Raw genomic sequence first — 16,650 nt, 5'->3', positions numbered from 1 at the left:
ACTGGATGGACAAATGTCTTTTTTCGGCCTTACTAACTATGTTACTAATCCGCAGGTGTAAAGCCGCAGGTGGAATCCGCACAAAAACCGCATAAAATCTGCGGTAATTTCTCAAAACAGGTGCGGAAAACTCCGCAGAGGTTTCATCTACGTGTGCACGTACCCTTAGCCTTTTCAGGTTTCTAAAAATGCCAAGTGGTTAAGTGACTTAACCACTGTTCAGACTCTTTCTGCTTCCAAGATGCGTCACATATTACAATAGAAGTCAATGTTACGCCCCAAAGGCGTCTTTTAGAGTAGTTTGTGACCATTTTTCCAACACTTGAGTTTCACTCATTGCTCAGTGGATTTGTAAATTGGCCCAAAAATGCTATGAAAAAAAACACTTAAAAGACACCCCCAAAATATAGAAAAGGCCACACACTACATTTACAAACTGCTTCAGGAAACACCCTAAAAAAAGACACTAAAAAGCAAAAAAATTAAAGACCGGCATTTCCTCAAGTGGTTTCCACTTTAAACCTTGTTGGTTTACTCCATCTGGAAAAAACAACACGTGCACATACGCTTAGAATCCTAAAAAATCTACTATAGACTTTATTACTAAATAAAAAGATAAATAATGTCACAAAAAGTAAAAGTACAAAAAGTGAGGAGCTATGTGGTATGAGCGTACTTTTGTTGGTATGCCTTCCCCTCATTGTTATTGGAAAGTGCCATCAATTACATTTAAAAATAGAGTGTAATTTTTTTCTCTTGAAGAGTATGCCCATGTCATGAAGGTATCTCGCATGCCTCCTCATCGCCGCCCTACTCGCTGTGGTCGCTCTGCGGCTTCTTCTTGTGTCAGGTCGTCTCGCTGAGTTTCCCTCTTGCAGTACTCCTTAGCACCGCTGCAACTGCATGTGGTTTCTATTTGGCTTTAGGAGGACGTAGCCGGTCTCTGCAGCAATTTAGCGTGGCTGTGTACTGCAGAGATTAGGTTTCCTGGCCTATCCAGTGCCATCAGATTAAATATTATTATTATTTATTTATATAGCTCCATTGATTCCATGGTGCTGTACATGAGAAGGGGTTACATACAAATTACAGATATCACTTACAGTAAGCAAACTAACAATTACAGACTGATACAGAGGGGTGACGACCCTGCCCTTGCGGGCTTACATTCTACAGGATGGTGGGGATGGAGAGAATAGGTTGAGGGTTGTAGGAGCTCCGGTGTTGATGAGGCAGTAGCTTCAGTAGTGGTGAGGAGGCAGCGGGGTCAGTGCAGGCTGTAGGCTTTCCTGAAGAGGTGGGTTTTCAGGTTCCGTCTGAAGGATCCGAATGTGGTTGATAGTCGGATGTGTTGGGGAAAAGGATTCCAGAGGATGGGGGATATCCTGGAGACGTCTTGGAGGCGATTGGATGAGGAGCGGATAAGTGTGGAGGAGAGAAGGTGGTCTTGGGAGGACCGGAGATGATGTGAGGGAAGATATCGGGAAATTAGTTCAGAGATATATGGAGGAGACAGGTTATGGATGGCTTTGTATGTCAGTATTAGTAATTTGAACTGGACACGCTGAGGGAATGGGAGCCAGTGAAGAGATTTGCAGAGGGGGGAAGTGGAGGAGTAGCAAGGAGAGAGATGAATTAGTTGGGCAGCAGAGTTAAGGACTGGAGAGGTGCAAGGGTGTTAGCAGAGAGGCCACAGGAAAGGATGTTGCAGTAGTCAAGGCGGAAGATGATGAGGGCATGCACAAGCATTTTAGTAGATTGACGGTTTAGGAAAGGACGGATTCTGGAAATATTTTTGAGCTGGAGGGGACAGGAGGTGGAAAGAGCTTGGTTGTGCTGTTTGAAGGACAGGGCAGAGTCAAGGGTTACTCTGAGGCAGCGGACTTCCGGTACGGGGGAAAGCATAGTGTCCTTAATTGAGATAGATAGGTCAGGTCTATGACATGGAGGAAAGATTTGAAGTTCAGATTTGTCCACACTGAGTTTGAGGAAGCGAGAGGAGAAGGAGGATATGGCTAATAGACACTCCGGTATTCTGGACAGCAGAGAGGTGACGTCTGGGCCAGAAAGGTAGATCTGAGTGTCATCAGCATAAAGGTGGTACTGGAATCCATGGGATTTTATGAGTTCTCCCAGGCCAAGTGTGTAGATTGAGAAGAGTAGGGGTCCTAGAACAGAGCCTTGTTGGGGACTCCAACAGAGAGAGTGTGGGATGAGGAGGTAGGGTGGGAGTGGGAGACACTGAATGTGTGGTTGGAAAGGTATGAGGAGATCCATGATAGGGCCAAGTCTATGATGCCAAAGGAAGAGAGGATCTGTAGTAGGAGGCAGTTGTCAACTGTGTCAAAAGCAGAGGACAGGTCTAGGAGGAGGAGTACAGAGTATTGTCTGTTAGCTTTGGCTGTAAGTAGGTCATTAGTGATTTTGGTCAGGGCAGTCTCAGTTGATTGATGGGGGCGGAAACCAGATTGTAGATTTTCAAAGAGCAAGTTAGATGAGAGGTGGGAGGAAAGTTCAGCGTGGACGTGCTGCTCCAAGAGTTTGGAAGCGAATGGGAGCAGCGATATTGGGCGATAGCTGGACATACTGCAGCTGTTGGGTCGAGGGTTGGCTTTTTAAGGATAAGCGTGATGGTGGCATGTTTGAAAGCAGAAGGGAAGGTGCCCGAAGTTAGGGATATGTTGAAGAGGTTGGTTAGGGATGAGATAAGTGTGGTGATGAGGTTGGGGAGGAGGTGGGATGGGGTCAAGCGCACAGGTAGTGAGGTGCGATTTGGAGAGGAGACAATTAAGCCCCCTTCAGTGATCTTGGAGAGGGAGGTTATGGGGTTTGGGCATTGGTCTGGAATATAAAGGGGTTGTGGTGGTAGCTCCTCCCACCACTCCTTGCCCGAACGTTGGTTTTTAGCCTGCTAATACTTATTTATGCAGATCTCTGTATTCCGACTCCCATTATCAATCTAAACTACCTACTCGCTCAGTTTGACTTCTTCTTCATCCGTGACTCCGGCTTTGTATTGTGAACCCGTGCTGCCAGCCCCAACCTAAGACTGTCTGACTATGCTTCTGTCTCGGCCTTGCACCTCTGACTGGAGTGGTACCTGATGTCTACCAGCAGCCAAGCCTATCCTCACCATCAGAGGCCCTAGTGAAGACCCAGTAGACACTTAGTGACACCCTCCAGGATAAGCCCGGGCCATGGCTCAGTTGTAAAATATTTACATAAAATGGCATGAATGTCATATTTTCACAATCTACCACATCTGTATCAATGACTGATCAAAATCCCTCATGTATACATAAGGGAAAATTAGAGGAAAAATGTATTCCAATAGCATGTATTTATTTAAAATTCAATAATTTATTTCACATTAAGTACGGTATTACAAAAGCTAAAACAAGGGAACATCACAAAATAAAATAGATGAGGGACATGAAAACCAGGAATAATTAATACTCGGACATGTACAATATTAGTAAATACCACAGAACCTTAATACATGTTAAATCTATCACCAACAACACTTAATAGAAAATGCTTAGTGCAAAAATCCTTGTTGCCGTGTCTAAATACTAAGAGCCCATACTATGTGCAAATGGGTGCATCTATAGCGGTTCTTGTCCATGTGCAATTTATATCATGTTGCTTACATAATCTGTTAATCCTGGTAATTATGCACTCAAATACCCCGACAGCGCCGTTTCGCCGTATTGGCTTCCTGAAAAAGTGGGATCATCTGTATCAAGGCTGGGGCCCCATAGTGTGCTATGTCGCTCGTCATCCATGCAAAATGAATAGTGAAAGATGCAGATGCTCAGTGACATCTCCATTTCTTTCAAATAGCCTCTTCAATGAGAAAGAGAGCAGGGCAAGGTCCCTAGCACCACCTACAGGTGGTAGCAATCCTAAAACTCAATATTGCCCCTACCTTTCTCTGCTTGCTTGAAAGCTTACTGGCTCATCTACACAGTCATTGAGCTATTAATCAAGCAGAGGAGCATGGGGCTGGACGACTAATAGAGGCAGGGATGCAGAGATTTGAGAAGTGCTTTGACACTGCCAGAGCACTTAAGCTTTATTTGCAGATTAATTAAAACAGCAGTTTTTCAGTCAGGAAGCAACAGGTTGCATCAGTAAAGGTGTAGATTGCATTATTTATAGAGAGCAACATGGCCATACAAACAATTTGGAATGTAGGAGGATTATTTTGATAGATTCCATTCAAAGAACTTTGCCACATGAGGCCATAAAGTCAAAGCAGAATTGCCATTTGCATTCAGCTCATTTGGGGTTTTACCCATCATCAGTGCAAAGTACGGAGACTGGCGGGCTGAGTGGCCTTTGACTGCAGATCTGAGGGGCAAAGTTTCTTTTTCTGGAGTGCACCAAGCTGGTGCAGGGAGACTTAAACCATGTAATGCTTCCATGGGAAATTAGCATTGCACAGCCTATAAGTCTCTCTATGACAGCTTGGTGCTTTCCACAAGGAGAACTTTGCCCTGTAGAATTCATTTCGGGTGAGACAGAGCGGGACACCGGTCCTGAGATACGTAGTTGTGGGACTCGCATCTATTGGACATTTAGGGTATATCCCGTATATACTGTATGCTGTAAATGTGCCAGATATGACAAATTATTTAAATACCAGGCCTTAGCACCTTTAAAGGGAACCTGTTATGACAAAAAATGCTATCATCCTGCAGATATGGAGTTATTACGGAGGTTGATAGTATTCTCAAGGAAATTAACTTTATTGTTTCCGGCAACCTCCAGCTTTCAGTCACAGAAGCGTGGATTCAGTCATCACTTGGTGCATAATGAGTAGCGGCAGTATTCATACTCACTGGCAGTGACTGACAACTCTACAGTGCTTCTGTGCTAAGCTGGCTGTCAGTCACTGCTGGGGCTTGGGTACAGCCGCCGCTCACAATGTACTGAGCTGTGTTGAAGTCACAGCCGTGACCGACATACTGAGGCTTCTGGGATGAATAACATTGATCTTTCCCCAGTAGCCAGGCTTTTAGTGCGATGGCCAGACAGCTTCAGTACGCTATTAACCTGCAGATTAACCCCTAATAGACTTTAAATGTCTTTACCTTTCCCAATCTTCTCAATGTAACTGCTTTACTTGTATTTTTTATACCAACTTACCGTTTGAGAACGCTTTGTTTTAAGAATCCCCAGTGCATGCTGGGATACACAAATGTGATGTCATGAAGGGGCAGAGCCTGCGGTCACTGCTGCAGTCTCTGTCCTCACCCTGAAATGATGCATCATCTGGGACATCAATTTCAAGGGTTGGGCTAGTCTCTACTGAGCATGTTTTGGTTGTCAAACCGACATATGCTCAGTAGGATCTTGTCAATGTGCAAAATTCTTTTTAACACACAGTGACAGTGCGCTCCCTCGCCGACTTTGATGAGAAGTGATGAATTGGCAATAGAGCACACAGTATGCAATGCAAGGAGAGAATAGGGCAAGCAAAAAATCAAAGACCAGCCCTGCCCCCAAAACCGATGTCATTTTCGCACATTTGGCTTTTATGACCTGCTGCAAATGTAATGCATATCCGGACACCAGCATCTGACAGTGTTTCTGAGAAATCTTAGCCGATTCCTTATGGGCAATGACCTCCAGATTATTGCCTTGGGCAAATAAGAAAAAGGCCGAAATAAGATTGGAAAAACATTGAATGTTCCTAGAGATACAGCTGGAAGCAAAGTTCAAAGTGAAAGGAACACTGACAACTGTACCTGGATAAGGAAGTGGAAGCTATGACCAGCTGACACTAGGTACTAGGTTCTTAAGGGGGCACGTGGTCAAAAATGTTCTAATAACTGCAGCAAGATTAAGGCTAAGTGCACGCGTTGCGGATTGGGGTACAGAATTTTCTGAAGAAAAAAATGGAGAAATCCGGCTCCAGGATATAAAATAGCAAAAAATTCTTTATTTGAACATTTTAAAAATTTAACAAGTGCTTACAGATGACCGGCAAAACATTAAGGAACAGCCATAAACCACTAAACTCGTTTTGAGCAAACCTCTGTGTTCTTAGTCCTCGGTCAGTTCTGCACAAAATCTGCATCTCCTGGTAGAAAACGCAGGTGCAGATTTGATGCTGTTTTTTATGCGGATTTTGTGCATTTTTGTTGCGGATTTGCTTCAGATTTTGTGCGGATTTCATGCATTTTTTTAACCCTGCGGATTTCTGTAATGGAAGGGTGCAGAAACGCTGCAGATCTGCACAAAAGAAATGACATGCTCCTTCTTTTGATCCGCAGCGTTTTCCATGGGAATTTTCTGCACCATTAGCACAGCATTTTTTTTTCCTATCGATTTACATTGTACTGTAAATCACTTTAGCGGATCTCCAGCTTTTCTGCGCGGAAAAATACGCTACGGATCCACAGTAAATCCGCATCGTGTGCACATAGCCTTAGTGACAGCAGGCATTTGGGTTTCAGCTTGCACAGTAAGATGTATAATAAATGCTAAAGGTCTCTATGTCAGGACTCCAAGACTTACAGCTCTGCTGATCCAAAAGCACAAGATTGTCGGCTCCAACATGCTGAAAACTATATAAATAAGTCACAGTAATTTGCAGATTCTGTGCTGTGGAATGATGAAATAATGCTAGAGCTTTTCAGGCCTATAGATCATTAGGAATGGGCTAAGATTTCTCAAGAACGTTGTCAGAAGCTGGTTTCTGCCTAGGTATCCCGTTTGCCTCAGGTCATAACAGTCAAAGGGGCTCTACCAACTTCTAAAGACACTTGTTGTGTAGGGGTAGAGTAATTGAGAGAGACCGCAGTAGTAGTAGTGTTGTATTTGGAGAAACTACCTGTTATATTAGTTGTGTTGAGCTATTCAAATTATTCTACTTTGGTTTTCAGACAGCAGAAAGTTTCTAAATGTTATAATAAACCTAATTTTTCGCTGGGGGTTGAATAATTTTTGTTGTTACTGTATATGGGTCCTCTACTTCAGTGGAGCGGAACAACTATCAAACAAAACCTATGGGCGGATGTGCTGCTGATCCTGTTTCACTGTAAAATCACATTTGTTTTAAGGTTTATGTGAATTTAATGTGATTGCGCTATTATTTTTATGATAATGTCACAGTTTGCTGAACTATTTTTGTCTTCAAAAACAGCAGAAACTTGATGGTTCTCATAATAAGTTAGTTATCAGAATCCATAATAGCTGGCATGAGTTCATTACAGTATATACAGATGCTTTAAAGGGAACCTGTCACCCCCAAAATTGAAGGTGAGCTAAGCCCACCAGCATCAGGGCCTTATCTACAGCATTCTGTAATGCTGTAGATAAGCCCCCGATGTATCCTGAAAGATGAGAAAAAAGAGGTTTCATTATACTCACCCAGGGGCGGTTCTGCTGCGGTCCGGGTCCAATGGGCGTCGTGGTCCGGGTCCTCCCATCTTCTTACAATGACGTCCTCTTCTTGTCTTCACGCTGCGGCTCCGGCGCAGGCGTACTTTGTCTGCCCTGTTGAGGGCAGAGCAAAGTACTGCAGTGCGCAGGCCCCAGGAAAGGTCAGAGAGGCCCGGCGCCTGCGCACTGCAGTACTTTGCTGTGCCCTCAAGGGCAGACAAAGTGTGCCTGCGCCGGAGCCGCAGCGTGAAGACAAGAAGAGGACGTCATCCTATGAAGATGGGAGGCCCCGGACCGGACCACAACACCTATTGGATCGGACCGCCCACCCAGGTGAGTATAATCTAACCTCTTTTTCTCATCTTTCAGGATACATTGGGGGCTGATGCCGGGGGGCTTAGCTCACCTACGATTTGGGGGGGTGACAGGTTCCCTTTAATGTTAGTAAAATAAAAAATACTAATCTTAGTAAAGATTGATAGTTACATAGGTGTTATATTCCTGTGTGGGTATACTATACACTGATCATTGCCATGTTCTTCTTTTAGGTTGACGTCTTCATTTAGTAAATAAAATCACACTGATGGTCTTCACCCAGTATAACCATGGTTTTTAGAAATGGAAAGTCCCCAGTTCGGCAAAAATTAAATATTGAGAACTATGAAGAGAAGTATGACAAAAGACTTGAATTTCACGAAACCTTGAGAGATCGCCACAATTCAACTTCTTGTCGCCAGGACAATCCCTGCTGGAGCAAAGAACAAGAGAGGCATTCCCCAAGAGAGCAGGAGTTTTTCAGGAGAAGACATCTTTGGACTGATGAGTCAGGAGATAAAGGAGTAAGATCTCCTCCTAATTCAAAGACATCTGTCACACAGAGTTATCAGGTATGGTCATTTTCTCAGAGTACAAATCAAGTGCCAAAAACATATATGGATGTATACAGTAGAGCCTCTAAAGGGGCATTTAATTATCACAATTTTGATATCCTTGTATTCAAATTTTCTACACATCATCTACAGAGTTGCTGAAGTGCAGAATATTGCAGCATTGTATGCCTTGCTTCAATGGGACAATGTTGCAATAGTTTTTAATGCTGATGTTAAGCAGTGATCATGAAGCTAGACCGAGCAACAGGAACATTCAAGAGGCTGTAGCACTTGTAAAGATGCTGTGGTCCCTTGAAGGACCTGATAAGTGTAGGGCATTGGGTTGCCACTTATCTGTTATTGTTTACTTTAACAAGTCAATATTCTGATCTCGGAAAGACCCTTAAAACAGTTTTTTGATTTAGCATAGCTTTATTAAAAAAATTTACTAAACTTTTTGAGCCAGTGGTAGTAGTAGATCCAGCAAGAAGGGGATGTCTATTAGATAATATATTTATTTTTCTCATATTTCATGTTGAATAGACACACGTTGCAATAGTAACCGCAGAGAGGAATGAAATATTTTATTTTTAACATCGCCTTCTGTATGATGCTGACCAATCATAAGTAAACAGCAACATAGAAGTGCAGAAGGGCCTGTGAAGATGTCTTCAGGGTCACATGACTAGAATGCATAGGGAGTGCAGTCTAAGTACTGAAGATTTATTACACAGCACAGAAGTGTGGATATATTAACTGGGGTAAATAGCTTCAGACTTCTGTTCCAAATATTTGATTGCTAACCTATCTGCAACAGAGAGAGATGGGAAAAAAAACACTTTTTATTCCACCCTGCAGTTACTATTAAATAGTTTGCCCAGGTTAACATTAAAAACTTGGTAAAAGGTCCCCCTCAAAGCGATCCTTAAACTGTAAAGAAAAATTTGCTTTTAGATAGAGATAGCTACAAAGTTTCTATTTGTTTTTGGCTGCTTGAGAAAGGTCTGTACCCAGGACCGAAACGTCGCCACATGGGCTGTTAAAATGCACTTTATAACTTTGGATTTGGTGTGCTGCCTCAACTTTTTTGGAAAAGTATTTACTAGGACTGGTATGTACATGTGAGGCGTCTGCACCCTTCCTCTTAACTGTGCTTTTTTTTTTGCTATTTTTTTTTTTTGGAGATGAATAATAAATAATTTTAGTGTGAATATTTGTTTCACTCTGAAATTAAGAAGTCATTTTCTGCTGATCAGTATGTAAACCCTAATGAATGAAGTCCAAGAAGGGTTGATGATATTTTCTAAGCACTAAAGAACAATTTAAAAGGGTTGTCCGGACTTGGTGTACAAGTCCCCATATGACTGCAGACTTGTGAATCCTCACTGCGTGCACAGTGCGCACTGTCAGGATTCTCCTGTGCCGCGAGCCGGTGATTTGCATACTTCCAGCCACAATCCGACTAGAATTGTCCCACCTCACTCAATTCACTTGCATTGAGCAAGGCTGTGCACGCCATCTGCAACGGAGAATCAGCACAGCGCATACTATGCACATAGAGTGAGTGCAGGCTTGTACCCTAATGCTGGACAACCCCTTTAAAAAATAGTACCAATGTAAAAATCATCCCCTATCAAAAGTATAGGAGAAAACTTATTGATCACTGATGTTCCACCGCTGGACCCCACACTGGTCCCAAGAACTAAGCTCAGCAGGACCCCATCTGTGTGGGCCAGAGATCAAACATGTGCATCTCTGTTCCATTTGTTCTCTATTGGCCTGCCGGACACAGTCAGTTTGTTCCTTGCGTGCAAAGAGTACCTGTATTGAGACAGTGATTTTTATTTTCTTTTTCATTTATTTTAATCTCTGCAGAGGTCCTGGAATCATAACCGCTCCAAGACATATCCTTTTGATCATAGAATTGCATTATCAGAGCCCGGTTTGGAACCTTTCCACATTAAAACCCAAAAGAATGATGTAACTGTGAGAGAAAGAGGTAAGGAAATAATCACTCTGTGTTACTAACATTTCCTTAAATTTGAGGACTCAAAATTTTGTAGCACAAAAAGAGTTAATGATTAGGTCTCAAACCTTATAGTTCTTGTGTCTGGGCAAACAAAGAATTAACTACACTGAATCCAGCATTTTGCCAACCCTATTTGATATATAGTGTTGGATCCACATATACATCTTTGAGTATTTTTTGAGTGACTTGCCACCTAGGCGAAATATATTCATATTTGTTATTTTTTTTAATTTAAATAGGTCCTACAGTTCATAAGACATCATTATTCTTCTGATCTGTAATAAGCAATTCATCTTCCAGGACTGCTGAAATCAAGCATAATAGTGTAATTTGAGGTTTGCTTAGAACCATTTTCCTGTTGGAAAGTCCAGTGACGTCCAAACATCACTTTCCTCTGTAAGATATCGCTTACTGAATGTATTGGGGGACACTCGCTTGGCAACGGGATAAACGCAGACAGGCACGATTTTTCACATCAAAACAGTCTATTTGGTTTATTTACACGTTATAAACCACTTGAGGCCATTTTATATATCACAGGCTTAACACATACTCCACAGCACTTCATAGTGAACATCTTTAACTCGCAGACACTAAGCATGCTGGACCTTACCTCGTCCAGGTACTGCACAGTTCATTAGTTAATGGAACACAATAAGCACCAACAGTCTGTGGAGGTACTTTATGGGAGCTCCTGCTCCACCTGCTGACTCATTGTCAGTTCTCTCTCTCCCAGGGAAGCTGCCGAACTGGGATCATCGTCCAAGACAATGCCTTGCTCACCAGGCCACCTGAAAGTCCAGATCCTTAGACGGGTTGTAGCTCCCCCAAATACAGTGCCGTTGCAGACTCTGCATACATGGCCACTCCATGCGCTCTTCAGGAAGTCCTACTCCCAGGATCTTCCAACACAGGATGTGCTATTCAGGAGTCCTACTCCCAGGAACTTCCAACACAGGCTTTCAGATCCAAGGCCTCACCATGTGCTCTTCAGTGATCTGATCCTACTCACAGGATCTCCCAACACATAGACCTTCCAGGATATTACACACAAACCATTCAGGTCCATATACTCTCTACTACAGAGAGCATGTGACCACACCATAGTCACATTATGTACCTGTAACCACTCCCATAGGTGGGAGGTGTGTGGGGTTAGCCAGACCCACCCAGCTCTCCGACTATCCCTGCAAACCTCCCCTTAAGTAAAACAAACACAAATATTTGTGGGACTACAGGTCCCAGAACCACTTTACTTCAGGCTTACAGCGCAGACTCCTTCTGCCACACATACCGTCCATTTACAATCCTGCCAGTCACTGTTTCACCATCAAAATCACAGATACGCCTCCATGCGCATACCGAGGAGCACCTACAGCGCCCCCTAGCTGTAACAGGGGTCACTGCATCACACCTCATAGAAAGCAGGATGTTTTCTCCTATGATTTCCTAACACTTTAATCCATGGTGTCTCCACACACTGTACTTTTACAGTACCCGAGGAAGAAAGCCACCCTAGAGCATCACCAAGCTACTTCCATGCTTCATTGTAGGCAAGGTGTGCTTTTTATGCTTTATTCTTCCTTCTCCAGACATACCAGTGATCCATAAGCCTAAAAATTTTCAATAATGCTTCCTCGCTCCACAGATCACAATCTCAAATCTTCTCAAAACTTCTGTGGCTTATTTACAGTGGCATGTAAAAGTTTGGGCATGCCTGATAAAAGTTATTGTCATTGTGAACAGTTAAGCAAGTTGAAGATGAAATGATCTCCAAAAGGGCTAAAGTTAAAGATGACGCATTTCCTTTGTATTTTAGGCAAAAAAAATTGTCATTTTTTCCATTTTAGAAATTACAAAAGGGAAAATGAGCCAATGCAAAAGTTTGGGCTCCCTTGGAGATTTGTGTACTCAGATAAATTTGACCAAAGTTTAAGACCTTAATTAGCCTGTTAGGGTTATGGCTTGCTCACCATTATCTTTAGGAAAAGCCAGGTGATGCAAATTTCACGGCTTTAAAAAACCTCAGATCCTCTAACTTTGTGTCAAAAAGCAGCAGTCATGGGTTCTTCTAAGCAACTACCTAGCATTCTGAAAATGAAAATGGTATAGGTGCACATAGCAAGAGAAGGCTATAAGAAGATAGCAAAACATTTTCAAGTTGCCCTTTCCTCAGTTTGAAATATAATTAAAAAATGGCAGTTAACAGTGGAGATCAAGATAATGTCTGGAAGCAAGCACATTTCAGTGAGAGCTGCTAGTAAGATTGCTAGAGAGGCAAATCAGAACCCCCCTTGACTGTAAAAGATCTTCAGAAAGATTCAGCAGACTCATGAAGTGTGGTAAATTGTTCTACTGTTCAGAGACACCTGTACAAATATGGAATTTATGGACGAGTCATCAGAAGAAAACCTCTCCTGCATCCTGATCATAAAATTCAACGTCAGAAGTATGTAAAAGAATATCTACAGGTGCATCTCACAAAATTAGAATATCATCAAAAAGTTAATTTATTTCAGTTCTTCAATACAAAAAGGGAAACTCATATATTATATAGTCATTACAAACAGAGTGATGCATTTTAAGTGTTTATTTCTGTTAATGTTGATAATTAGAGCTTAAAGCCAATGAAAACACAAAAATCATTATCTCAGTAAATTAGAATACATTATAACACCAGCTTAAAAAATTATTTTAAAATTCAAAATGTTGGCCTACTGAAATGTATATTCAGTAAAGGCACTCAATGCTTGGTTGGGGCTTCTTTGGCATCAATTACTGCATCAATGCAGAGTGGCATGGAGGCGATCAGCCTGTGGCACTGCTGAGGTGTCATGGAAGCCCAGGTTCAGCTCATCTGCATTGTTCGGTCTGGTGTCTCTCATCTTCTTCTTGATAATACCCCATAGATTCTCTATACGGTTAAGGTCAGACAAGTTTTCTCGCCAGTCAAGCACAGTGATACTATTGTTTTTAAACCAGGTATTGGTGCTTTTGGCAGTGTGGACAGGTGCCAAGTCCTGCTGGAGAATGAAATTTCCATCTCCAAAAAGCTTGTCAGTAGAGGGAAGCATGAAGTGCTCTAAAATTTCCTGGTAGATGGCTGCTCTGACTTGGGTCTTGATAAAGCACTGAGGACCTACACCAGCAGATGACATGGCTCCCCAAACCATCATTGATTGTGGAAACTTCACACACAGTACAAACTCAGTAATGACTCTATATAATATATGAGTTTCACGTTTTGTATTGAAGAACTGAAATAAATCAACTTTTTTATGATATTCTAATTTTGTGAGATGCACCTGTAAATAGAGATAAGCGAACCCGAACAGTAAAGTTCGGAGTCCATACCGAACACTTACTGTTCAGGCATAGACCCCGAACACAGACTTCATCAGGAAGTCCGTGTCTGTTCGGGTTCGGCACCCCGAACACCCAGTGTTTCTCGCGCTGTCATCTGCATAATAGCACAGCAAACACTGCCTCTTATCGACGGTAAAATCAGTACTGCCGGTCAGAGAATCGTGGTTCCCAAGCTGTCAAATGACAGCGTGAGCTGCAGCTGTGATCAGAGGTAAAAATTTTACCTCTAGTCACCGGCGGCAGCTGATCGGATTACAACTCCTATCAGCCTGCGCCTGCTGCTGCTAATAACAGTAAGAGCAGGCAGGCGCTTTTAGCACGGTGATTATATACAAATTTATTTTTTTGTAATTTTGGTCTGTGTACTATTGGGTTGTTCCCCCTTGGGGTATGTTTATGTGTCCTATGGATATGTGGCCTTTTCAATATTTTTTCAATTGTTTCTAATAAAGTTAATTTTTAGTTTATCTATGGTTCGCTTCATTTAGGTGGTGGTGTACACACTGCCTCCTTTGGTTTGTATTTAATATTCAGGAAGTGCCATTATTTCTATTTTTTGACTTTTATTTGAGTAGTTATGCATTTTGGAAACCAGTCCTGTGGACTGATGAGGTTAAAATAGAATTCTTTGGCCAAAGTGATTAAAGGTACAGGTGCTTCTCACAAAAATAGAATGTCATTAAAAAGGTAATTAATTTCAGTTCTTCAATACAAAAAGTGAAACTCATATATTATATAGAGTCATTACACACAGTGAGCTGTTTCAAGTGTTTATTTCGGTTAATATTGATGATTATGCCTTACATCCATATCAGGTGACATCAAGCCCACAGGTTAGTAATGGAGAGGTGTCCCATAGTAATATTGTATAAAAACAGATACCCAGAATAAAGTCCTTTATTTGAAATAATGACACACACTACTTTAATGAATCTTAACTAAACCATACTCACCAAACACCTAATCCACTGACACCAGCTTTTCCTGCAACAAAAATAAAATAATAAACCACAATATCCCTCACCTGTCTGCAAAGAAGATAATCCATAATGTCCCACGACGATCCTGGTGACTTTGAGAACAGTCGTAGAAAACCAGTAAAACGCAAACAAAAACTCAGCAAATCCGCAAACATTTTTATACCTGTAGATTTGACTGACTCAATTGAAGTCAATGGATGAAAAACGCTGCAGAAGTGCGCAAAAAATTGACATGCTGCAGTATAAAACACACTGCAAATACTCAAGGAAAATTACTGATCATGTGGACAACACTTCACGATTGTCATTGAATTAACTTGCATTAAGGATTCCGTAGAGTTTTTAGCTTATTTCCAGGCGGAAAAAAAGCAGCGAAAACGCATCAAAATGCACTGTGTGCACACAGTCTAAGACACTTCATTTTTTTCGCAGCCTCAAAAACACACCAAAACCTCATGGTGGAAATGTGTCGTAATATGACCATATGCTTGAGGTCTAACTGCTGTACACTAAACACCGCACAGTGAGCTAATGTACTGTAGAATTTAATGTCCCTCTAAAGTAGAGGGGCTCAACTATTCTTTTAGAGCTCCTGTTTAGATGGCTTAAGGCCCCTTCACATTAAGCGACGCTGCAGCGATACCGACAACGATTCGGATCGCTGCAGCGTCGCTGTTTGGTCGCTGGAGAGCTGTCACACAGACCGCTCTCCAGCGACCAACGATGCCGGTAACCAGGGTAAACACCCTGGTTACCATGCTAAAAGTAAAAAAAAACAAACACTACATACTTACCTACAGCCGTCTGTCCTCCAGCGCTGCGCTCTGCTTCTCTGCTCTCCTCCTGTACTGTCTGTGAGCCGGAAAGCAGAGCGGTGACGTCACCGCTCTGCTTTCCGGCTCACAGACAGTACAGGAGGAGTGCAGAGCACAGTGCTGGAGGACAGACGGCTGTAGGTAAGTATGTAGTGTTTGTTTTTTTTTACTTTTAGCATGGTAACCAGGGTAAACATCGGGTTACTAAGCGCGGCCCTGCGCTTAGTTACCCGATGTTTACCCTGGTTACCAGTGAAGACATCGCTGGATCGGTGTCACACACGCCGATCCAGCGATGTCTCCAGGGAGTCCAGCGACGAAATAAAGTTCTGGACTTTGTTCAGCGACCAACGATCTCCCAGCAGGGGCCTGATCGTTGGTCGCTGTCACACATAACGATTTCATTAACGATATCGTTGCTACGTCACAAATAGCAACGATATCGTTAACAATATCGTTATGTGTGAAGGTACCTTTACTGGAGCAGCGACCACCAGGAGAAAAGGAAGTTTTATTCTCACAGCAGGCTGTTAATCAGTGTGCAGGGGAGTGATTACTGCACACTCGCTGTGCAATGAGCAGTGACTGTATCATCTTCCTGCCCCGCCCCAATGACTGGAAACAAATTTCTGCAGGAAGAATAAAACTGTATTTTCTAGCTGCAGCTGCTGCTCCAGTAATCTAGCCACTTAGGATTTAAACACTATTTATCTGCAGTTGTACCCTGCATCTGCAAGTGAGTAGGGTTTCTGACTGACACATGATCCTTTTAAAATATGGGCTAGCGTATGTATGGGATCAAGTCCTGTTTTAAAGACATACTTGCAGCTTTCTACAGCTGCAAATGCAGAAATAAGATATTACTATTTTTTTGTCTATTTCTTAATAGGGGTACAAACAACCCAGGAAACCTCAGCAATCTGTATGAAGAAGGACTCCAGCCAGCAAACCGAGTGAGCAGTTTTCCACTAGATAATGTTTATGGTTTTGCTTAGGCTGGTTTCACACTTTCGTTGGGCAGAGCTGCGGAGGGTGGCATAGTTCCTCCGTTAAGCCCGCCTAGTGCCGCACCTCTTCCATTCAGCTCCTACGTCTGCATGCGTCCGACGTACCTATCTTTAACATTGGGTACATAGGCTATGCGAATGTATGCGGATGCCTCCGCTTGCGTCGTTTTGATGCTGAGTCGAACTACATCG

The 16,650-nt window shown here is 42.5% G+C and overlaps 1 protein-coding gene across 7 annotated transcripts in view; it reads left to right on the top strand.

Annotated features, from left to right (window-relative positions):
- The window catches only part of TRAF3IP3 (TRAF3 interacting protein 3), a 99,407-nt gene that overhangs the window by 25,394 nt on the left and 57,363 nt on the right, over nucleotides 1-16,650 (top strand). For all 7 annotated transcript variants that reach the window (XM_069756164.1, XM_069756167.1, XM_069756169.1 and 4 more), the window contains exons 2-4: nucleotides 7,941-8,279; nucleotides 10,137-10,260; nucleotides 16,341-16,404. In XM_069756164.1, the coding sequence (XP_069612265.1) occupies nucleotides 7,998-8,279; nucleotides 10,137-10,260; nucleotides 16,341-16,404 (470 nt within the window). In that variant the 5' untranslated portion in view covers nucleotides 7,941-7,997. The remainder of the gene's footprint in view (nucleotides 1-7,940; nucleotides 8,280-10,136; nucleotides 10,261-16,340; nucleotides 16,405-16,650) is intronic.

The sequence above is a fragment of the Ranitomeya imitator genome, chromosome 3 (assembly GCF_032444005.1).
Source record: "Ranitomeya imitator isolate aRanImi1 chromosome 3, aRanImi1.pri, whole genome shotgun sequence".
Lineage (NCBI taxonomy): Eukaryota > Metazoa > Chordata > Amphibia > Anura > Dendrobatidae > Ranitomeya > Ranitomeya imitator.
Note: the sequence above shows the minus strand (reverse complement) of the source record. Positions and strands in the feature narration are given on the sequence as shown.